This window comes from Barbatula barbatula (assembly GCF_947034865.1).
Source record: "Barbatula barbatula genome assembly, chromosome: 7".
NCBI lineage: Eukaryota > Metazoa > Chordata > Actinopteri > Cypriniformes > Nemacheilidae > Barbatula > Barbatula barbatula.
The window spans coordinates 5,709,740-5,734,438 of record NC_136770.1 but is presented as its reverse complement, the minus strand read 5'-3'; the positions used below and the strand labels follow the sequence as shown (position 1 = coordinate 5,734,438).

At 39.2% G+C, this 24,699-nt stretch overlaps 1 protein-coding gene across 1 annotated transcript in view; it reads right to left on the bottom strand.

The window, feature by feature from the left end:
- Nucleotides 1-1,704: 1,704 nt before the first annotated feature.
- plxna1b (plexin A1b) overlaps nt 1,705-24,699 on the bottom strand; it is an 83,501-nt gene continuing 60,506 nt past the window's right edge. Inside the window, exons 13-32 of the mRNA XM_079460786.1 lie at nt 23,630-23,781; nt 22,854-22,974; nt 22,580-22,716; nt 21,591-21,758; nt 20,394-20,487; nt 19,771-20,004; nt 18,035-18,178; nt 17,171-17,405; nt 15,724-15,866; nt 15,148-15,404; nt 12,337-12,403; nt 10,077-10,223; nt 9,095-9,254; nt 8,776-8,879; nt 8,362-8,458; nt 7,296-7,486; nt 5,869-6,038; nt 5,581-5,793; nt 4,683-4,833; nt 1,705-4,142 (exon numbers count right to left, since the gene is read on the bottom strand). Coding sequence (XP_079316912.1) covers nt 4,047-4,142; nt 4,683-4,833; nt 5,581-5,793; nt 5,869-6,038; nt 7,296-7,486; nt 8,362-8,458; nt 8,776-8,879; nt 9,095-9,254; nt 10,077-10,223; nt 12,337-12,403; nt 15,148-15,404; nt 15,724-15,866; nt 17,171-17,405; nt 18,035-18,178; nt 19,771-20,004; nt 20,394-20,487; nt 21,591-21,758; nt 22,580-22,716; nt 22,854-22,974; nt 23,630-23,781 — 3,081 coding nt within the window. The 3' untranslated portion in view covers nt 1,705-4,046. The remainder of the gene's footprint in view (nt 4,143-4,682; nt 4,834-5,580; nt 5,794-5,868; nt 6,039-7,295; nt 7,487-8,361; nt 8,459-8,775; nt 8,880-9,094; nt 9,255-10,076; nt 10,224-12,336; nt 12,404-15,147; nt 15,405-15,723; nt 15,867-17,170; nt 17,406-18,034; nt 18,179-19,770; nt 20,005-20,393; nt 20,488-21,590; nt 21,759-22,579; nt 22,717-22,853; nt 22,975-23,629; nt 23,782-24,699) is intronic.

Sequence of the window (24,699 nt, the reverse complement as noted above, 5' to 3'; positions counted from 1 at the left end):
ATGTTTGTTTTAGCTTATTTGAGCTATTTTGTTATGTTGTTTGTCATTTTACAGTATTTTGTATTCTTTGAATTGCAAATTAATACATTTTTATTTCCGTTTTAGTTTATTTTTTATTTACTTCAGTTAATCATTTTAGTGCCTCAACCCAAACATTTTTCACTGTATTACTAAGACAACATTTCTAATTTTGTTTAGTTTTAAGTTTGATTCATAATATTTGATATTTTGAAATAACTACCATGGTAGGAAACATTTCTTTATCATGTTTTTGTTCTGTTGAATACAGAAGGCGGCATTTTAAACAATGTTGGACAGCAAACAGTTCCGGGGCACTTTTGACTACCAATGTTTTTGGTTGTCAATGGGTGCTGAGATCTGTTCGGTTATAAGCATTATTCCAACTATCTTTCTCTGTGTACAACAGAACAAATACATTTATACACATTTGGAACAACCACAAGGTGAGTAAATATGTTCACTTTTGGGTGAAGTATCCCTTTAAATACAGAACATTGAATATATAAACATCAGCAGTGCTCACTATCATCCACTTTCACAGGTGTCTTCATCTGCTGACAGCTCCAGATTCTGTTAATCCATCCTGCCTGAGTCTAAACTTCAGTGAAGAGATGAGCTCTGACAGATCCATCAGAAAGACGTGTGGCCCCTCTGGGGGCTTGACCTGATTGGAGAAACAGGAAACAGAATCATAAGCTGTCAGAGCCAGGAAAGATGAAGAGAAGTGAACATGTGGAAAAACATGTGCAATGCTGTTTTTCTTTGAGCAAAATATGTCATCACGTTTATGAGTGTTTCAACAAATCAAACCTTCCCTTTTCAATTTAGCATTATGTTTTTTTTATGTCGTTACATGAACGTTTTAATCTATGATTTTTTACAGTGTTGGAGTCAAAGGTTGAATGTAGATATTCAATATGTCTTGACTTAACACGGACTTAATGAATACAGAAGAATTAGTGTATATTTAGTAAGTAACTTGGTCTTCCACAAAAACTGACCACAATTCCTCGGGTTTCAAGTGACATTTAACGGTCAGACACAATGTTGAGATGGTGACAGTCATTGCAGCAAGGCACAGAGGGAAGCTTCCAGCGCTGAGTCACTCTTCTCGGGCTCAAGGTGAGAGAAAACAGGTGCCGCTGAACCCCACAGAGGCGCCTGGCATTTGAGCGGAGCCCCGGGTCGGTTTCCATCAGAGCTCACGCAAATACCCACAGCTCGCTCCACACCTGAGCAACACACACACGGCATCTGAGGCGACAGAACCATCCCTTCAGGACTTAAACTGAAGGTGATGGAGGGAGGGAGGAGTTGCAGACCAAGTGGAATTAACAGATCTCACCATCACAATAAACTGATTTCACACCCACATAGAGACAAAAATAATGACTTCAGAAACCTGTGGTTGAACGCATGGAGACTTGGCAAAATCTTAAGAAAATCTTTTGGAAATGTCAATATTATTATAATGGATTCCCTTCTCCTAAACCTCAGAAAAAACTTGTCATTTTAAAATAAAAGATAACTTAGTATGTTTGTTATTATAAAAATATCTTCCAAGACTTTGATATAAATGTCTTAAAATTTACAAAAAGTTCAATTCGCAGGTTTAGTTTGTCGTTTCAAGTTAAATATATTTGCTCACGTTGGACAAAACCAGAGTAACCACAAATATGTTTTAGCAAAAAACAATGTTTAATCTCTCCTTAATGTGTGTTTATTTACACATAGTAAATCTGCAAAATAAGAAAACAATATTTACACAATGAATAGACACCAGCCGACTCGTGACAGTCTGTGAATCCTGAAACATGATTTTCTTCAAAGTCCTCTTATTTCAACACAAAATGTCTCGCTTCATCTTCATCTTATTGCGATTTGAAGCTTCTTCACCATTTTATCGGAAATACATTGAAAGAAGCAGCAAAGGTGGAATGAAGGACGGTTTTATCTCCGCGTCGCATTTCATCAAAGTTCAGAATCCATTGAAAAGGAGAGGGAGGAAAAAACATTTGTTTCAAACTCAAAAAGCAACCACAGCACCAGTATACACAATCTCTGAAAAACAACAACATCAAATATAAATAAATTAAAACATGTTTTTTTACATTTGATCAAGATTTGCACCCAAACGAGAAGTTCAAGCTGTCTGCTAATGTGTCTGTATGGCTGTTCTCTCTGAAACACGTCTCTGGTTCACAGTCAAAGAATGACAAACTCAAGAGTGAGAGGAAGATCCTGAGATGTTTTTCGTGTGTTTTAAAGCTTGTGAGAGAGAGGGTAAACAGATATTCAACCATACTTACACCGACCAAAATACATCAACACTACAACAATCTCAGGACATGTCAAGATCAACTTTGTGTGTGTGTAAAACATGATTCAGTGTGGGACTATGCGTAGACTTGTGCACAACACAAGGTTTGTTTTCCTTCAGATGACTAGAAATCAACACATCTGTGTTTATAAAAAGACTATCTCTCTATAATTTGTTAAAAGCAAACGAATGCTGTTGATGATGTCACCGAACAGACTCTTAACATCTCAACGCCAGTCAGAGAGCTGGTTACAATAGAACTCTGAAAAAACCTTCATTGCACTGAGATGTTGAAAAAGAAATGCAACTAAAAATGTTACTAGCATTACAAGTGAATGTTCACTGACAGCATTTGTGGAATAATTTCTGTGACCACAATACTCAAAAACATGAGCGTGTCATTTTTGCTTTTAAAGCTTCTGGAAAGCTCCGTTACTATAATATTTGCGTCAAAAATCAGGAGCAACTCTTATATTTTCTGTGTTCAATCAATATTAAGCCACAAATACTGTTGACAGAGCCAAACTTGCATTGGACCTTCAACATGCCGGCAAACTAAGAAACTGGCCACATGATTTTTCGTGAATCTAAAGAAACTTGGATTAAAAATCAGAAACATTATTCCTGGTAATCTCAACCATTTTAACTTCCGTACCTGTTTGTGCCACGGTAATGTGTTGTTGATTCATTGACGTGGAAACATTCGCTGGTGAACGACAGGTTAATCGGTTAAACCACCATTAACCTCAAACGCACTTGCTCCAGTCTGACCAGTTGCGATGGATCAGACTGCTATTCCTCTTTATATTCACACACTATAGAAACAAAGACTCATGAAACTCTCTCTCTCTTCCTCTTATTTAGATTAAAGTTGCGACTGAACGTGCCGAAAGAGGAGGGAGATAAGCGCTGGTCCAGGTCACATATCTGAATGGTCCTAAAACTATACTTCATTTTTACATATTGTGATTCATTCATCTTGTTAAAATGCCACTAGACAGATTTCTTGAGATGATGCTGCAGATGGATGGGTGCGAGCGGATTAAACTTTGTTTCAAGCATTGATGTAAAACCTTTTGAGATCCTATAGCATGTTGCGTCATTGCTTTTTTCCATTTCAAAACAACAAGAACACATTCCCACTTAAACGTTTTCCCATTAAACAACAATGAACTAAAACATGGCACAGGACATGTTTTGTTGTATCCGTATTTTTGCTCCTTCTTTTTGTCCTTTTGTTTATTATGAAATTTATCTTCGTCAACCCCTATCGCATCTAAATGATACGTGGTCGCTGCTTCGGAAGCTGATTATCTTTGATTCTGTAAACTGTGCAAATTCAGCTGTAACACAAGTGAGAAAGTGGGCAGTTGATACATTTGTACAAAATAATAGTAATAAACAATCATAAACTGGCAAATCCGAACGTCTTTTCCTTGGATCATTGGCTCGTGACAAGGTCACATGACTTCATCAAAGATCCTTCAGAACAGGTAAAAGCATCCGTCCGTCCGTGTGTTTGTGTGAAATAACCACCGCACTCGACATTACTCCCAATAATCAGAACGCAAATCTGCACCACATACATTCAGAGTTTGTGGTTTTGTCCTTGCAAAAACACACACATACACACAGAGACGAGTGTGTGTGTGTGCCCCAGCGGTCTGCTGCATCAGAGCAGAGGCAGTGTGTGTGTCCGGTCTGATCAACTGGACAGAGCCATGGTGTCAATCACTTGCTCCAGTTTGGATCTGAGTCTCTGTCTGCGCGACTGCTCGTCCCGTTCCAATGCCGACAGGATCTGCACAGACAGACAAACACACAACAGATCATCAATTTCACCACTTTGAAACAAACCACCTCACAAATAGAAACTTGTTAGGATTAAAATGAAACAGTAGATACACTTAAAGGCACAGTTCACCCAAAAATTCTGACATTATTTACTCACCCATAGTAGGAAAAATGACAATGTTAGCCAAAATGCCCCAGAACTGTTGCTTTTCTACATTCTTCAAAATATCTTATTTTGTGTTCAACAGAACAAAGACATTTCTAAAGCATTTTTTCCGACTATGGGAGTCAATGGGGACAAAACCTGTCTGGTTATAAGCATTCTTCCAAATATCTTTCTCTGTTTTTATCAGAACAAAGAAATGTATACAGATTTGGAAACACCGAGGGTGAGTAAATGAATTTCATTTTTGGGTAAACTATCCCTTTAAGTTTAAGTATGGCAACAAGTTCAATGGTTTTCAAATGTTCACAGTTAATGCGCTGTGAGAAAACAGACACATCTGCTATAAAACAAGGCAGAGTTTGTATTTATAAGCACGCTCACCTCGTCCTTGTATTTGGTGATGTAGGAGAAGATCTCGTGCAGCGCGCTCATGCTGTTGAACTGACTTAAATGCAGGCGAGACTGTTCGGCGAGATACGCGCACATATCCTGATCGCTGATGGCAGGAAGGCGTGAGATATCAGAGTAATACCTGCCGACACACAAATCAGTCAGTAAGTACAGCATTAAACACCCATAAAACAACAATTTCGGCAATTCTAGAAAATATAAAAAAGAAAAACAGTAAGCTGCACTAAAAACTCAATTGCATGCTGTTGTCTACATAGTAATACAATACAAGTGTAATAATCGACCATAGATGCTCAACATCTGATGGCGAATAATCACATCCAGAATAAAAGTTTGGGTTTACATAATATATGTCTGTCCACTCTGTTCTACAATTTCGTATTTGTAAAAATACATATATTGAAGAGAAATATAATATATAAAAATAAATAAATGTTTAAATATAAGTAAAATGATAACAGTTTGGTTCCAAAATGAGAAAACTTTCAATTTTATTTTATTGTGCATTCCAATTAATATCAATCAAACTGCATTTGATTTGTTTTGACTTAAGCATGTTTAAAAATACCGCTAACAAACACAATAAAAGACAATAAAAACATGATAACATAATAAAAAACATGATAACATAATAAAAAACATGATAACATAATAAAAAACATGATTTTTGGAAAAATGTAGTTATCTAATTTCTGAACCAAACTCTTTATATATACATGCATATTTTCAAAATATATTTTCAATAGTATGTGTTTATAAATACAAAATAAAAATGCACAGTACACCGACCTATATCTGTAATCACAAACTTTTTGTCTGGATGCGATAAATCGTTGAAAAATGCCCTTTGTAAACATCTCCATCTCACCTCTCCACCCAGTTCTTGTAGTTGGGGATGTCTTTCGCATACAGCAGCTTGTTGGATGGCGAATCTTTGCCCAGTTTGTGCTCCGACGTGGAGCACGAGTCCATGAAGGTCTGAGCCACCACGGACAGACAGGCGTCTGTGATGCTGTTCTTATGGATGTCAAACACGAACTGAGGGTTCTTGATCACGTTCACCCAGAACCGCAACGGCAAACTGAAAAGGAAGGAGAATAATTCATAAGGGTCCAGGGAGAGAACATTTGATTCATGTTGTCTTTAAAATAATCACCAGTTGCTCTTCCACGTGTGTCTGACGTCGGGGTCTGATATCACGTGTCTGTCTGCCTGCTCGTCTAAGAAGTCAAACATGTACTTGATGGCGAGAGGAAGAACGCTGCCGCGGTGAGCCGTGCTAAAGATGGTCTCGAACAGATCGTCGACAAATTTCTGCAACGTACCCTGTATGAAAGAAGAGATGAAGTACATTGTCACATCAATAACAGAATTGTCACATCCATCGAGAATTTATATTTCACTTTTTAACTGAAAATGTCACATGGATAACAATGGAATTGCCTATATATCATAATACACTTACATTATCTCTTTGCTGAGAGTTTAATGAAATACAGTTCTGTCATGTTAACTCTCGTAGGGTTAAGCATGGTAGTGTGGATGACATATAAATGTATTTGGTCTTAAAGGAATAGATCTGCTACGCTGATGCGACGGAGCAAGTAAGGAGACTTGCTACTGCCAATACATCCACAACATGCTGCTGTGTGCATAAAAGGAATGCTGCTACCGCACATCTAACATATGAATAAACCCCATGCTTAGGTGATCACCTTGTAGCAGATCTATACAGGTGGAGCTGGGGAAGGAGGAGGGTTCTGAAACATGCTGCACTGCTGCAACAATCACTAGCCGAGATTTAACGCAGAGCAGCAAGCTCATTGGCTGCTGGTACGGAGGGAACCAATCACTTCGCCGTGTAGTTAGTAGTCATTTTCTAACAGTAATTTATCATATTTTTATTGCGTTTCTCTCGATGGACACAAACTGAAAGAGGTGAATGTTTAAAGTATCACGAGGTCAAATGTTTAGATTGAAAGATGTTTGGTTCCTCTTCTAAATGGCAAAAATGTTTATCACGCAACTACATTCAGACATTTTATTTTTATTTTTACTTTTTATGTGTGTGTCTATATTCTGATGCACATACACTTTACACGGATGTGCAGTCAAATCTCGCGAGGCCGAAGCAGAGACATCTGCATGTTGTGGGATAGAGACGAAAACACGGGATTGATGAAGACCTAGTTTTTCCCAAACCGCTCAATAAGCAAAGGTCATTGGTCTAATTAAGACACAGGCCTCAATGAGAGAGAGAAGGCTGGTAAATGTTAATGAGTGACTATCATTCTCACACAAAGGTCAACACAAACTGTCTAATGACATCAGCTAGGAAAATATCACATGTGCTTAAAAATTAAGCCCATTAGTTCAAGTGTGTGTGTGTGTGTGTGTGCGCGCGAGTGTGTGTTAAGAATATAAGCAACAGATTTCCACTGTACAGACTCATTTCTACTGTCAGTGAGACCGAATTCATTTCATCTTGAATCAATACTGAAGGAGAACCGGCAGCGTCATGGTTTTTTACTATTTGTCGTCGACGTAGCCATAGTCTCCACTTCACACACTTTCTCTTCTCACCTTGGTAGCGAGCAGACGTGTCAGGTAGATCTCAGATACCATCTTGCTGCCGCGGTCGCCCTCTCGCTGGTCTGCGTGGTCATGGTTCTTCACAAGGTGCCAGAGTTTGGTTCCGCTCTCCAGATCCGGAGTTATCATGGGCGTCCTAGACCGCAGGCTGTCTGGACTGCTGGCGGTTCTGAGCATGCTCTCTGTGGAGTGCGAGACATTGATATTTAGATGATTCTTTAAGAACTTAAAGATGCTATGGTTGCACAGTTTATTTTCCGACCAAAAGATCATTCAAGGGATAATTCACCCAACAACATTAGTTTTGTAATCATTTATTCATCCTCGTGGTGGCTGTAAATTATGACTGTGGAACACAAATGAAGATATTTCAAGAAGAAGTGTCTCCAATTTTGTATGCATACAATGGAAGTCAATGGGGACCAATGTTGTTTGGTTACCAACATTCTTCAAAATATCTTCTTCTTGTGTGTTCCTCAGAACAAAGAAAGTCATACAGGTTTGGAAAGACATGAGGGTGTGTTAATATTGAAGAATTTTTGGGTGAACTGTACCTTTAAATACATATCTGTGAATTTTCCTCCCATTCACTTCATTTCATCTTTAAGTGAAAATTTACATTGTATAACACTGTAAGCGAGTACAGACGTGATAAATGAAGTGACACACGCATCAAGACAAGAGAAATGCAGACCGGGAGAGCGGAATTAATAGCAGCACATCTTTTCAAACACTACAGGAAATAAATATTCCGGGTTAATCAGGAAAAGATGGAAAACGTCTGTCACCGCTGGAGGAACGAGCGCGCCCGTTTCAGTAATGGAAATCGAAATTGGGCGGAGTGTCAAGAGTTTTTCTCATTCAGAAAGAGACTCTAGATTTCACATCCATCATTTCCTGTTTGTCTCCCGTCTGAAGATACGACTGCAGACGCATGCTGATGCTCCCACACTGAGAAGCAAATGATTACAGCGCAAACACAAACAGAAAAAGGCAGCCTGCGGATGAATGTCGTGTGCTGTGGGCGAGACGGAGAGAGACAGAGAAGACCGCTCACCGTATCTGCTGAGGGATTTGGTGAACGTTGAAGAGTTGGAGATGTTGTAGGCGGAGTTTTGCTTGGGGACCAATGCGATTACTGACCCATCCGTTACCTAGACAACAGAGAGAGACAACGGTCGTGTCTATTATTCCCAGTAGCACAAATACACAATCTCAAGAGTCGATTTCTAAGTTGTAATTCTGTCAATAAATCCCAAATATCTCTACCAGTGTTTCCTCACTGACCAACACTACCTGCTGTTATGCTTTGTGAGGTGTTGCCATGGTTACATGGCGTACGCTAGGTGTTAAAATGCTTCAATTGTTACCCAGTAACATGTTGCGGGGTTGTCATGGTTACCAGGCGGCGGGATGTAGAGGTATCACTATAGGAACCTGGCAGAAAGATGCTGAGGCGTGACTGCAGTACCTGATAGTGCGCAAGCGTGTTGAGACGCTTCCAATCATTGTCGATTTTAGTGGTCACGTCTTCATCCTGGAGAATAGTTCTGGCCATACGACCCTGCCTCCATTCTGGAAAAAAAACAGATTAGATTAGATAAATTCAAGTTGTGACTATAACTGATTTATGATGTTCAAAGCTGGTCATATGGACCACCAGCTGGGTAAGGTCATCCTGGTAGACCATCATGTTCAAGTTGTCACAAAGCAACCACACTCCAAAAACCAGCTTGACCATCTTTGGTTGTTTTTTGTTCCAGAGGGGATGTTCATTCATAATTTCATACCGAAATCCATGTCTCCAACTTTGGGGCGTTGCGAGTACGGAATGCCTTTAAAGAGGGCGTCCAGTATCTTCTCCTTGACCTGCGTGATGGTGTCACAGTTCAGACATTTAACAGTGACCTCTGGAGCGCTCTCATTCTCTGGGTTCACGCAATGCAGCGTCTGCAGAGCACAGGAAATAAAGTCAAAACAGGAAAAACTAAATCTGAATCTGAAAAGCTAAACTAATTGAAAACCCTACAATGATTTGAACAAGCAGATATAGACGAAATACTATCAGGTTGGGCTGCTACAATATCAGTTTCACCACATGGTTATCATAGTGAATAGAATGCTCAATAGCAATATTATCACGATATCTATTGAAATTAGTCAAATTTGTTACATTTTTCAGAAAAAATTGCACTCAAAATATGAGTGTTAATATGTAACCATTGTGGATCTTGAGGCAAAATGATATATTTTTTTATATTATCATACTGTCTATGTAGAAGTAATGCGATACTGAAAATCTTGGTTTATAATTAACAATTAATCCAGAATAAAAGTTTTGTTTATATAATACATGTCTGTGTACTTTGCATATTAATTTTGTATTTACAAACACATACATATTTAGGAAATATTTACAGGTATTTATACATATACAAATAAATAATAAATATAAACTATATTAATATTAAAGTTTATACATTTTTCTTGCATATATGCATTATGTGTACAAAAAATTCATTTGCACAGTGCACAGACTTACACTATATTATGTAAACACAAACCTTTATTCTGGATGCGATTAATCGTTTGACAGCCCTTTTTTATAATATCACGGTGATAGTCGATACCGGTATATAATGACATCCCTACTACCAAATGAAAGTCAACCTCTTATTGAGATGTGTACGCCTGTTTTCTGCCAAATTAACCCCGTAAAGAGCTGGGTGTTATGTAAGTGTGAGGGGCTTCAGCATTGTGGGCGGAACTAACCAGAGTTTTGTAGTCGATCTGCTGTCGGATGAGTTTGTCCTCGCTGAGGGAGTAGCGGGCTTCACCGGTGATGGCATCTATTGGGCCTTTTTCCATTTGTTGTTTTATAGCACAATATAGCATGAAGAGAGGCTCACCGGCACACTCCTACACAAACACACAATAGATGTAATGTTATGTAAACACTGACATTTCAAATTGTTTGAAGAGAATAAAAACCCAGCCTGAGGTGTTTGTCTAATGCATATAGAAGTGGTAGTAAAAGTTAGATAAAGTTCAAATACACAAATTAAACTATTGTGGGCACTATTGCACAACATCTATTCCTGCTATTCTGATAATTCCTGCTGTTTTCTCCACTCTTCCCATCTGCTCGGACCCGATAATAGCTGCCTGTGGCTCTGTGCTTTATTCGACTCAATGTTGGTTGGGTCCAATGAGGTGAAGGGCCTTCATGTCCTCACAGCTTCTTTACATGCGGAAAGCGAGAGATTCATTAAAAGCGCACCGGTCTCACAGCCGAAAGAAAACCTCATGGATTTTCAAGCATTACTGTCGCTGTTGCCGTACAGAAGATGGAAACTCACTGACGCCGTAATTGCAGCCGGTGAAGATCTTTCCTATACCTTCACCTGAATGGGCGCTGAAGAAATGATGCCGCTGAGTTTAAACAAGACTGAAATTTCAAGTGAACGGTTACTTTACGGGTTTCAAGGAACAGGAGGATATATTAGGAATTCTTATTTTATGTATCAGTCAAGAACTAATGTACAAAAATACAACAAAATATGAAATCAACTCAGACCTCCTCCAACTCAAGGAGGGAGATTTGTAGAAAAAGAAGTGTGTGTGAGAGAGAGAGAGAGAGAGAGAGAGAGAGAGAGAGATTGAGGGTTACAAGAACACTAATGACTATGGAGGAGAGAAAGTATGACACTTGAGAGAGATACATCTCAAACAGCCAATCATACGGCTCCGCTCTATCTCTCGATTCTATATATTCCCGTCCTCCTACAAGATCTTCACCATTCAAAACATCGGCTCTCCTCACCACTATCACTATCTCATTTAATAGATCTTCTCTCACTCTCTCTCCACATGAGAGTACAGAACGTCATGGGACAACCGCAGTTTAAAAGTTTCTGAAACGACTTTTAGATCAACAATAAATGTCTACCTTTACCGATTCAAAAATGTGAGTCATAGACAAGCACAAAAGCCACATATTCTCTAGTCTCAGCCCTCAGACGTCACGCCCACAGACCGCTGGCTGAACATCTGATGCATGAAGCACAAAATGGAAACAACTAACAAGTTCTATATTCAATTTAATTGGTCGAATTACACCCGAGACGTGTCACGTTCTTTAACGATCCGTCCGGACTCAAAGCTGGAATGTGATTGGCAGACAGCCTCTTGGGCGGTCCTTGGCCCCTGAAGGCTGCTATGGAGTCTAGATGATCTCAGGCGTGTGCCCATGTGTCAAGGGCGTGTTCAAATCTCTGAATACTTCACTAATGATGTCACCTCAGCCCAATTTAAACGTGCGTATATTCCGTTCCATTCACAAATACATCATGGCTAATCAGCCAATATAATAATGGCAGTGCGTTCACGCTCGCAGGTGAAACCGCTGATTGACACACACCTCCTATTGGATGTCTAGTGTGCCTCGCCGGATCCGTAGCGCCGGTGCGGCCCGTTCGTAAGCAGGCTATGCCCCTCAGGTCTCATTAGCGCAGGGGATCATTAAACACACAGCTGCTAATGAGCAGCAGGAGATGAGACGCACACGGACTGAGAGACAGAAGCCCTTCCATTACAGACTCCATGTTGTGACCAGAGGGATTTAGCATGTTTGTGTGTGGCTACAAATGTGGTTTCACAGTGGTGTTTCAGTAAAGAATTTCCTTTTGTTGATCAACAGAGTCATTTTTCGTATCTCACCATGTATCTGAATTCGATTAGAAGACGTGGCCACAAACAAACCCAAGGAAATATCATAATTATACAGCCTGGCCGACATGATGGTGATGGCCAGACTGAACTGCATTTATCTGGTTTGTGGTTATCGCTCAGCCGCCAGACTGGTTGGTCTTACCAGTGTAAAGAAGCTAAAATCATCAAACCAGACCAGCTTGACAATTGAAAACCAGCTTGGTTTCCAGCTAAGGGCTGCGAACCGCATTAGACTGGTCTATGCAGGTTATTTTAGCAGGAATGCTGTGTAGCGAGTAATATATCTCATGTTTCCACTTACCTTAAGAAACTTGTAGAGAAGGAACGTAAACCAGTTGGTTAGCATCTTCTCAGCTACCGATTCGGTTCTGATGGGGAAAACAGAAAAAAATTGGGTTTAGTCGCGTGTGAGTCAGAAAGAGATTACCGTACAGACGTGTACGACGGTTTTATTGTTGCAACTGGGCAATTCCAGCATTATGAACAGAGATTTTCAGTCAAAACTTGAATTGATTCTCAGGGAATGTATTTATTACCAGTAAACTGAGTAATAGTATGCTGGTTTTCTATTTTAAAAGAGAGAAAAATGAATGCTTAATGGATGTGACAAAAAAAGGATGCATGTCTTTGAGATACAACGTACCTTGTAGGATTTCTTTGAATGAAAATGTAAAAACCAGAAGGTATAATACTCAACAAATGGAGAAGGGATGTCTCTTTAAAGAACATCACATAGTTATTTTGATGTGCCCATTTTTGAGGAATATTGTCCATTAAGGATGTGACAATTAACTTATCTATCTTTGGAAAACCATGTTTATAAAAAAAACAAATAACAAATATTATCATGGTGAAAATCTTTGGATTTTTTCATTTTACGGGTGACATCAGCAGGGTATTGCGCAACTTCAGTCTTTTGGTATCGTTTTTGTTACCACATATTTAACATTGTCTTACTATTGCAAACAGAGTTTTATCCTGATATTTGCATTTAAACTATAGTTACACAAATGGGAATCAATTCGCCTCCCAAAAAACTTTTTACAATAATATGACTGTGATTCATTTTCCTGAGGGCAAAGAAAGTGAGAGACCGAGTGAAAACGAGAGAAAAATGTTTGATGATCTCACATTTTTTCACAGCCTCAGAAAAAGAAAAGTGTTTGTGATAACCAACATCTCGGGGTTGTTTTATTAAACTCCCGTTTGACATCAAAGCGCTGCAGTGGAATTATTAGGAAAGCGGTGCTGAACGCAGCTCGAGGGAAAAAAGCTTCAAAGCGGCAACGCGTCGATAATTCTGCATTAATAACAAACGGACGCGTCCGCTCTCTTCCCTCACACGAGCCAACCACTAATCTTCATTAAGAAAGCGTCAATTAAAAACATTCGGTATCTCGTGTCATTAAACAGAAACCTGGCGTACGATAACAGTCCTCTAAAGAAAGTCCCTTAGAATGAAGCTAATTACACGGCTTGCTCATTAACGGACCTTATTAGCGCTAATCTGCTCACGGCGTGCAAGGAGGCGTACACGAGGAATCAGCTAGAATATGTTTGTTTTTACCATCTGTGATAAATGATTCCCTCATTCGTACTCTGAGACTAAAGAATATGAGAATGACAGCAACGCCACCCTTGTGAAAATTAAAATGCTTTAACAACAACAAACAGTAGTTTGATTGTTAGGTTGATGTTTCTCTGTTGTGTGTGAGAGCAGAATGACAATGGAGAAACGAAACCGACGATGGCCAAATCAGATGAGAAATTGAGGCAACAATAGACCTAGCCTATAACAAACTGAATTACATCTCAGGATCTGTTCACACCGCACACAAATCTGATTTGTTGCTCAAATCTGATTTTCAGGACTGACTGTCCACACTTCTCTTTGTAAGCCATGAAATCGGATCCGTTTGTTCAGCTCTAATCCCTGATGATAGATGCCGTAACGACGCAATTACAGCGTCAAAAAGCATTGTACTATGGTAATGGCCATTGAAACGCAGATGTATATTCTGATATGAAGTTCTGAGCCAATGGATGTAACAGTAAACCGGTTTAAAAACTTCCGATTAGAGGCAGTTTGGAGGAACCTTTAAGCAGTGGTTCTCAAACTTTTTTTAATTGTAAGGCTCCCTTTGAGTATAGCGCATCACTTTGCGGCCCCCCGAATACAGACTTATAATCTTAATTTTTACTAAACCAAAAACACAAAGTTTGCTGGAACATCAATTGTTTTGGTTAGTGGTCTTATTTTCCTGATGTTTGATTGCCTACATTTCATACAATGCCAAAAATTCTGTGATCCCTCCTGGATCCATCTTGGGGCCCCTTTATTTTACTTTCATAATTTATTCACCCACATGAAAAATAGTAATACTACGTAAATACATTTAAATATAAACTATGTGAATGCGAGCCCTTCAAAATCAGATCAGTAAGCTGAAGTTGTGAGTTCTATATAGATATAACACAACACATCAACGAAATACAATATTTTGGAAGGCGCTGATTTGTTTTTTGGTAATATTGATTTGAGACTAAACACCCCCGCAGAGTCTCCTTCATTCTCAAAACAGATTCTCCATCTACTGTCACGCGCTCAACTGTGTCTCGCTTCCAGCATTCCTCCCTCACGCTTTCTCTCCACAGGGAGCGTGTGTGTGCTCAGGTGTGTAATATCACCTGACAGAAAGAGACGGACGAACGAGAATCGGCCATGAAAGGGCAAATAGAGGAAGAGGAAGAAATGCGAGAGAGAGAGAGAAAAGATTTGTACATTTTCTGAAAATGTGTTTGGATTTGCTTGCTTGTTGCTAGGCGGTTCCTTACTTGCCCAAGACAACAGATAACAACAGAATCACTTATTTGATACAGTCTATTTTTCTTGCCTGCCTTATTACCCACCAGGAAAAACTGGTGAGGAAGAACCCTCAAAAGGTAAACTCACATGATCCATGTTTGTTATACAATTTCATCACAAAGTTTATCAGTATTGAATTCACTAACCCTCAGTATGATGAACAATAAGTGATGCTTATAACTTCGTACTTTCTCATTAGTGTCGAAGGTAACCCGACAACATCAAAAGGTAACACCGCCAACGAACCTTCTGAGCAGAAGTTTGGGGTGGTTCTTGCTCTCCAGGTTCTTGTCGATGAGGTCCGACAGGAGCTGTTTCAGTACGCCGGTCGCATACTCCATCTCCCCCTGCAAGGCGCTCATGATGAGAGATGCCACGTTACCGCGGTCCCGCATGGAAAAAGAGCGCTGAGCCTCCAGCGTCCGGATGAATGTCAACAGGAAGTGCTTCTTATTCAAGAGCTGCCCGAAGAGAGTCAGAGCTTTCTCCACATTGGCTGGCACCTGAAAGAGAGCCAAATGAAAACCGTTGAGTGAATTAAAAACCCTCGTCATCATTTTAGGACATTCTAAATCCGTATGACTTTCTTTCTTGTGCAGAACACAAAATAAGATACTTTTGAAGAATGTTGACCCCCATTGACTCCCCTTGTATGGACATCAAACCACTAAGATTTTTGTGTTTTGTGCACAGAAGAAAGAGTTGTATACAGGTTTAAAACAACACGAATGAAAAAAGGACAGAAGTTCTATTTTTGGGTGAACTTTCCTTTTAAGTTCCATCTGATTATAGTGTGTAAATGAGTGCGTGTACAGTATATACCTCCATCTCTTTCAGCACCGGATGGTCCTCTATTCCTGGGAAAAGAACTCTCATCGCGTACGTACGATAATCAAGGAACGGAATTCCAGATCCGTCCAGGTCCTGAGTCAACTCGTGGATATCAGTCTGCAGCTCGGCAAATGCTAGAGAGACCGAGAGAGAAAATGTAATTTAATGTAACCAGAGTTTGGACACTTGACATGAAGTCTGGTCCATACTGCTACTGTACTTATTCTGGAAAAAAATTGTCCACTTAGACAGGACAAGAACACCAACTGGGATGTTTTTGGATTGATTTAGATTGAGTACATTGAAATTCAATGCAGTTCATTGAAATCTCTGCCAACATTGGTAGAGACTTCATGTGGATGTTCAGAACCGCTCTCCTTTCCAAACTTTCTGCGAAGCATCCGGCTGCCACTCAACAAATCAATTTGAATGTTGTAGTTATTTATCGCCACACTTTATACATCCTGGAGGACGTTTCATCATTTATTTGTGATGTGTCACTCTCAGCTGGAACGATCCATCTCTCTTATCCTCTCTATTCCGGCCCTCATCCCTCTCTGTGTCTGGAGACAGACAAGGTCGTCACCTCGGGCTCGACAGAGACAGATAATGGGCGACTCATCTCTCGCCCTTGTGACCACGGGAATGAGACGACCGTTCGGCATGCGTTTAGGTATGAATGATAAATTATGTTTGCATTGTGACGGGTAAGGTTATCTCAAACAGTAGTCAAACTAAAACAAAGACAATCAAAGACTGAACCTGAGAGAGAGAGACAAACACAGAGGAGAAAACTAGGGGAGAAACAAAGAACAACTAACAAATGAAAGAGGACATTTTGAAAAGAAAATGAAAGAATGATATGAACAGATGTAAAGACTTGACAAAAGAACAAACAACTGAACAAACAAAAAAAAGCACGAACAAACGAAACAAAGAATAAAAGTGGAAAAGGAGAAAAGAACAAAACCAAATTAAAATAAAAAAAATTTAAACTAATCAGCAAACAAAATAACCAAAGAAAAGGAATAATAATAAGAAAAGTAATAATAATAAAAATAAAACAAAAGGTTTAATAAAATAACAAAAGCAAAAGAAAGGAAGGTAAAATAGAATGAATAACAAAAACATGCAAACAAACAAAAGGAAGAAAACAAAGAGCAAAAGTAGTTAATAAAAACGAATTAAAAAAAGAATGAACATAAAACAAAGCAAGAGAAAAGGTCAAATAAACGAAATAACAAACATGCAAACAAAGACAAACTAACAAAACTACGGATCAAAAGAGCAAAATAAGGAAGGAACAAAAACAAATGAGAAAGAATAAAAGTAAAAACAACAGCAAACAGAATTTTTTTTAACAAAACAACAAACAAAAAAATAGGAAAGAAAAACAGATGAGCCTAAGGATGATGAAACGAAACAAAGGACGCTTTACCCTCTTTGCACTCCAGGGCGACTCTGGACTCCAGGGTGTGCATCTGTAACTGCAGGCGCTTCAGTGTACGGTCCGCGTCACGGGACTTGCGTTTGTACGCAATGAGGATGATGATGATGACTAGGAGAAGAAGACCTCCTCCTCCCCCGATTCCAATGATGGCGGGAAGCGTCAGTAGGCTGTCCGAGTACATTTGCAAAGTTCCAGGAGAATATCTGTATCCTCCAGCCAGCACCTGCACAACAATTTTTTTTATAAATTCTGCACCACAAAGTAAATCGTCAATGCAATATATCCCAGAATTCAACATTTCAAATCGGTATTTATCGACACGGTAAACTCCTCAAGAAAAAAAGCATTATATAGCAATATTTTGTTTCACGGATGTCTTACAGATCACATTTAAGAGTGTTTGGAAAGAAATGGGGTTAAGAGGTGTGTGTAAACGGTGGCAGGGGCCAGATGAATGACTTTCAAACAGCTTGTATATAGGTCAGAATATATAGGTCGAGGACAAACATGTGGGTCTCTGGGTCTCAGCATTTCCCCCTCTCTCTCGCTTGCAGTTGTATCAAAGAAAACGAGGGCAGATCGCATGGGATATACACACAGGTTATGGTTTAATAACTGCCATACAAAACACAAGACTGATGTATTTAATTTAATTTAATATGAACAGTAAATAAAGCAAAGCTATTTAAAGATGAAAATACAGTTCTGATACTGTGTAAATACAGATCTGATTCTTTAAAACAAACACCAGAGAAAGACAACAGAAACTCTTCTCAGTAACATGATGCTGAGAAACACAAGAGATAAAAATGAGATCAGATGATAGTCGTGGGAAGAGTATCATTGACTTACGGTGACTTTTTGCTGTCCGGTGAGATTAGGCCACTCGCACAGGAGTTGTGTTTCAGAGACGGTCAACACACACGGTTTGTCACCGATCAGAACGGTGTAGTTTAACCTGTAGTTACCGGCAGCTGAAGGAATGAGATTCCTCCCCTGAAAAAAAACACAAATGTCTCTCATTTTATTTATTTATTCAGCTTTTCTCATCTCCCAAACATTCCCTGGTCTATGTCCCACAGTTACATGTTTGCGCCCGGGAATATCCCCCCAGATTTCTAACACAGTATTTCTCTCTCTGCCCAAATGGCTTATGGGAAAGCAAAAGCCGAAGGGAGAATCCTTCTCAAATGTTTGCATGTTTCATTTAGAGTATATCACTGGAGGGTTGCATTTAACACAGCGAAAAACACACACATTGCATGTCCCAGGAGACATGGCATTACAATCAAACGGATAATCCGATGCATGCTTCCTTAAAGGCAGAAACGAAATATTTTTCGTGAGAAAAATCACCTGACAGTTAGGTCATAGAACAGAGAACATTTATGATACACGTTTAGTGAGAAACAGAACATCAAACATGACATTTTAGCATTCAAAACTAGACCTCGTGGCATTTGGTAAATAACTTTGTGGAATTGTTTCTTGAAACTGTGCACTGTTTTACATCATTGTTAGCTTGTGTTTATTGTAGTGCTGTCAAATTCCAAAATAAAAGATTGTCGTTTTCAAATAAATGTGCGCGTGTGGCGTGTATCTTTATGTGAATATTAATTATGTAATGTAAATTATTTAAATATAAATGTATATATATATATATATTTGTCTAAATATTTGTTAAATATACACGCATACATACATAAATGCATTTACTGTATTTACATACGTATTTATGCTGTCAATCAATTAAAAAAAATAACTACATAATCACAAATCTTTTCAGAAATGAATTGTGATTATTTAACATGACATTAATGTTTTAAAATATACTTGTAGATTCTAATAATTCACATTTAACCTCCAAATAATGTAGAAACAACATAAAGAGAGTTTATTTGTTATATTTCTTGAATGCCGTAATCTTTACGCATGAAAACCTGTATCGCTAATATCAGTACTGCTACTGTACCTATAAATGTCAACATTAAAGTATAATTGAGAGCTATCAATTTTAACAGTAATTAGGCTTTAAAAAACATTTAATTTAAATGAACTTAAAACAATATTTTCAGGCCCATAATAATTTCATATCTGTGCCCTTATGACATATACAGAAATTGAAAGTTCTCCAAAACTTTACAGTTGTTGACCGCTAAATTCTAAACTTTTTTAAAGCTAAAAAATACATGAATTGTGTAATCTTTTAACGGGATAATCTGAAAAGATCAATCGCATGCATTCATTCATTATTTTATACACGCCACACACATACAGGTACAATATATTATATAACATTTTTTTTGGAATCGATTAGTCACGATTAATCGGTTTGACAGTACTAGTTCTTTAATCCAAGTCAAGACTTTTAAACATGAATCTTTCATTTCTTTCTTGAACTTCAATGGCATACGTTTTGAAAGAACATGGTTCTTCAGGTTTGCACAACGAACGGTTTGAATGGACTTTGAGGAAAAATAAGTTTGAGTAATATGAAAATGACTGTAACCAATTTCAAACAAAGTTTTATTAAATCCAAATAGACAAAGGGAATCCACGTTGTGTTTCAAATGCACGCACAATCTCACCTTTAATATCAGTGGTGATCCTGGTTTGAGCTCCAACATTGATGGGCTGAGGGGCTCGAACACAGGGTCCGGGTAGAAACTAAAGCTCTCATTAACCACCAGGAGAGACTGAACGCTATCCATGATAAATCCAATCTCCTCTTGACCGGTTCCCACCTCTGAGAAGCCCCTCTCCGAGTCGGCCACAGATGGAACCAGACAGACCATCACAGTGTTGTTCACTACCGTACAGTTCTGTAAGAGAGATTTAATGATCATTACAGTCTTTCAAAGCCAATAAAGACAGAGGAAGTAGAGATACCCCTGACACTGATGTCAAGAGAAAGAGATGTTCAGGTGAGCAGGGTGAAGGTGGAGATAAGGTTACACTGGGCTCGCGGGAGTTTCTCATGCCTTTATAGAGCTGTTTTATGTTCTATGTGCTGTCGGCCGTTGACATTTTAAAGGTTAAACTGGGGAAAGGTGATTCAATATCTCACATACACACAGGGCAGTTTTTTAAAGCAACTGTGCGTTCAAAACCGTCACCGTCGTCTGACGTTACATGTCGATATGTGTGAAAATTTTAAATGTTTTGCACCAACTTGAATTGAACATTGACTGTTGTATCTGGAAATACTTACATTGACTGACTGGATGCTGCCATATTTGGCTCTCATCTTCGGCTCTCTGACGGTGGCGAGATTTGTACCGTAGACCGTTAACAAGGTTCCACCACTAAAAAACAGAAAATAAATCTCTTAACCATCCAGCCAACAATGTGGTTCCTAAATCCTTTACAATCAATGAAAGAGCCTTTAATGTTCTTCATAGGCTGTAAACAGAGCGTCTGACAGTCCAATCAAAGAACGTATATTTGTAAGAAATCGGTCTTCGCGACCACTTGTAATTGACTTGAGAGATGTTTATTATGACGTATTAATATTTATTTTTATATATATATATATATATATATATATATATTTATGTGACAGTGCATTCAAAGCATAAATATTTACCATTTTGAAACACAGAGTGTGTGTTTAAATGTTTGAAATGACTTTTGTAGACAAAAATAGAATTGTACTAACATGTTTATTTCTTTTATTAGACAAATATTTTTGGACTTGGATGCTGAAAAAGGAGTCAGTATGAGAACATACTTTATGTTTTAAATACTTTCCAGAGCGAGACCTTGAAGCTGGTTGATAGGATGCCAAGAGTGCGATTTTGCAAATTCTAAGCAAACGGTGTTTACTTTGAAGACAGTAGTTCATAACATTATCCCTGTAGTTATAATTGTATTCTATCAGTATATGTGTTCCCCTGGAACTAAACCCATAATCTCAACACTACACTAGTTGCACACAGAGTGCGTAAAAATGTAGTTTCATTAGATATACATTAAAGATAGATAGATAAATAAACGATTAACATTCGGAAAATCTTGGAGGAGTTGGTTGCCTAGTGCTTCCATTATCATGTGGGATGTGTCTAACCCGTCCCTCTTCACACTTCTGTCCTCTCTCTCTCTTTGGATGTGAAATGCTTGTTCACAGCTCTAGACTGGCAATGCGTGCGTGTTTAGCAGCTTTAGGCTGCCATCAGTTTTATTGGTCTGCTGGCTGTGATGTCACTCAAATCTCCAGTGGAAAAGCTGTAAACGCGCGTTCAGCACGACAACTGGTCGACTGTTCAGCTCTTTCTGTAAACCCCACGGAGAACCCAAGAGGACTCACACTTAACCTAAGTGAAATAGTTCTGAAATCTTTAATTCGATGATTGGTTGCGCATCAGAAAGCGTTAAATTAACCCGGCTGTCCGCTGGCGCACACCCGTACCTGGCGATGCTCCAGTCGGGTTCCATCCTCAGTACCACGGGGTCGTCCATGTAGGTAAACTTCACCTCTGGGTTTCTCAGCTCGGCTGCGTTTATATCCACCATCACCGGAGTCCCGCCAGAACCCAAACCCGCTGGAGTCACACATACAATCTCACGGGCACCTCGCCTGTGACAGACAAAGAATTGACCAAGATTGTGATCAGTTTCGACAATATGTTACGACATCATAACCATTACATGCCATCTACATATGGACATTTACATACACAACTCTTAAAGGTACAGTTGCTTTGTTCACACGTGTGACACAGCTGACGGATGAGATTCGGTCTACAGATTGACCAGACGTGTATGTGCGCGTCCACCGCGTGCGAGTGTGAAAGTCTGTCCTCCAACACTTGCTGTGTTGCCATGGCAACCGTGTTCACAACACGCAACCGAGAAACCTGCTGAGTTCTGGACATATTTTGACATGACTGCCGTCACGAGTGAAGAGGGGCGGTCTGAATGAACATGCGCAGATCAATCATCTTCGCTTGGTTTGAGATTTACCCGTGAACACGAGACAGCAAAAACAAATCATTTGAAACGGCTTTGTAGACCGATTAAATCTAAGGTAATGAGGCAAATAAAACATTACAGAATTGTAGGGCGTATTTGTTGTAAAGCAATACCTTTAAATTGGCATTAAAAATGTTACACCTGGATGCATTACGGTAATAAGAATTTGGGGAGAAATTGAGCTTAATGAGCTTTATTATAATATAATATGCTTTTATTTCTTTATGCAACATTATTTTCTTTACATTCAAACGAAATGTGACCTGGGCATGTTGTCGTGAGACACCCAAATATCACTGTACTCTTACGTATTTAACAGGGATAAAAGTGTTGAATCATGTCACTTTTAGACACGGTGCCATAAATACTGTAAATCTTCTCCGAATGCAGAGGAGTCAGAGTGTGAGATCATGAGAACATCATTACCTCTCGAAGCGGCAGGTATTGAGTCCGATTTTGATGGACACTGCGCTGCCGGCGTTCAGATGGCTGCCTTGAATTGTGATTCTGGTACCGCCGGAAATTGGACCGTGTGACGGAACCACACGCGTGAAGTATGGAGACTGGACACACACACACAGCCAAAACCATACATATAATCTCTGATTTAAATAAGAGCGTCACAATGCTATTTAAATCAAGCTAAATACAGTTTATTTTCATTCGAGTGAAATATGACCGGGGCGTATTTTTGACTCACCACAAATGTGAAGGCCTTAGGAGACACAGCTCGATAATCAGGGAGACAGTCCCGGACACACACCTCCACAAGAGACTCCTGTACACGATAACCTGTGGCATCAGCCAGACGACATACAATCCTGAAGAAAGAGAGAAAGTGAGAGAGAGAGAGTTGGGTTGGATTTGGCCACTGGCATTCACCTCTCAAATGAAAATCTGTTTCAGCAATGATTGAGTGTTTGACATGAAATGACAAACCGGTTAATGCTTCACCACAGGCAGAAAACACACTCTCACACACACCAACAAAGAGCTGTAACACTTTACAGTGAGTCTTGCTAAACTGTAAAATGTGTGTGTGTGTTCAACAGCCCTTCTGTTATTAATGGAGCGGACACTGAACCTTCCCATCATGCCCTGGGGCACACCCTCCACTGTCTGTGGTACGTTATTAACGTGTTAATAGTTTCACACGAAAGCTGTGTGACAATCTCAGATAACAACTTGTGATAAAAAGTGAGGTTTTTTTTCTCTGTTTTATTTGATAAAACAACAACAAAAATTTTGCAAGTTTAATTTCTGTCATTCATATTATAAATAAACCATCACATTATCACTTTCACATTGCCACTGTGTTTTAGCAACAAAAGTGTTAATGTTTACAGAAATGTTTATTTTGTAAACAATAATCCAGGATGCGTGTTTTTCAAAGACGTAATCTTAAATCTGCTTTGCACAATTTTAGGTTAAATAGTGTTTACCGGTGAGTCAGTTTGGAACGCCATTTGTACTCACTGTTCAGCGCTGATATATTCCTCCTCGATGGGCTGACAGGACACTTTACCGATCCGAACGCCGTTCTGGATGTCTTTGAACTGAAGGCCCAGATTCTCTCCCGTGATGGTGAGTCTGGTTCCGCCCTGCCGTGGTCCCGTTTCAGGAGACAGCTAGACCAAACAAACAACAACAACACCCTTACTGAATGTGTCTCAATAGAAAGCCTTTTACAGAAAAAATCTTCATCATTCACCAGAACATCGCCACCGTGTCCTTTGGAAGTAGCGTCACGCTGGTTTCAAACAACAAGACGGCATGTAAATGACTGAAGGTTCGTTTAAAACCTTCAAAACGACACAATCGGTCGCTTTTCATACTTTTCATAAGAGCAGAGGCAAACACAAACGAGTAATTGGTTTCCGAGGGGCCGTCTACATTTGACATTCACACGTTTCTACAGATAGATGATAAAAATGAAAGCAGTGGCTGTGTGAAGATACAGCAAAAAAAAAATATGGAAAGAGAGAGAGAAAAGGTGTACGTCTTCTCAACAGATGGCTTTCAAAGCACCCACAGTGAGCTAATAATCCGTGTGATAAATTCATTCTTTCCCAAATTAAATTAACACCTAATCTAATAAGTAAAAGACGACAGCCGTACTGGAGAGAGAGAAAGAGAGAGAGAGCAGGGCAGATCACAGGAGGAGAACAAAGGAGAACTTTAATTAACATGAGATGTCATTTTAGTAACTGGATCTTCTAAAACGTTATATTCAGTTGGAGGCCGAATTTGGAAATCTTTTAAATGCTGGTCAGAAAATCGACTTTATGCCGTTCTCAAATAGGAGCTGTTTCTGCAGATTTGATGAATCTGTTTTCTGACCTCTGTTAGACATGTAAGTTAATTGGGGCTTATGTTCCTCAAAATGAGTAAGAATGTTAATTTCTTTATGAACTATTCCATAAAAGCAGATGTTTTGAAGAAAGTTGGTAACCGAACAACGCCGGCATCTGTATTCTATTGTAAGGACACAAAACCAATTCAAGTCAATGTGCGCCAGTAAATAACATTCTTCAAAATATCTTCTT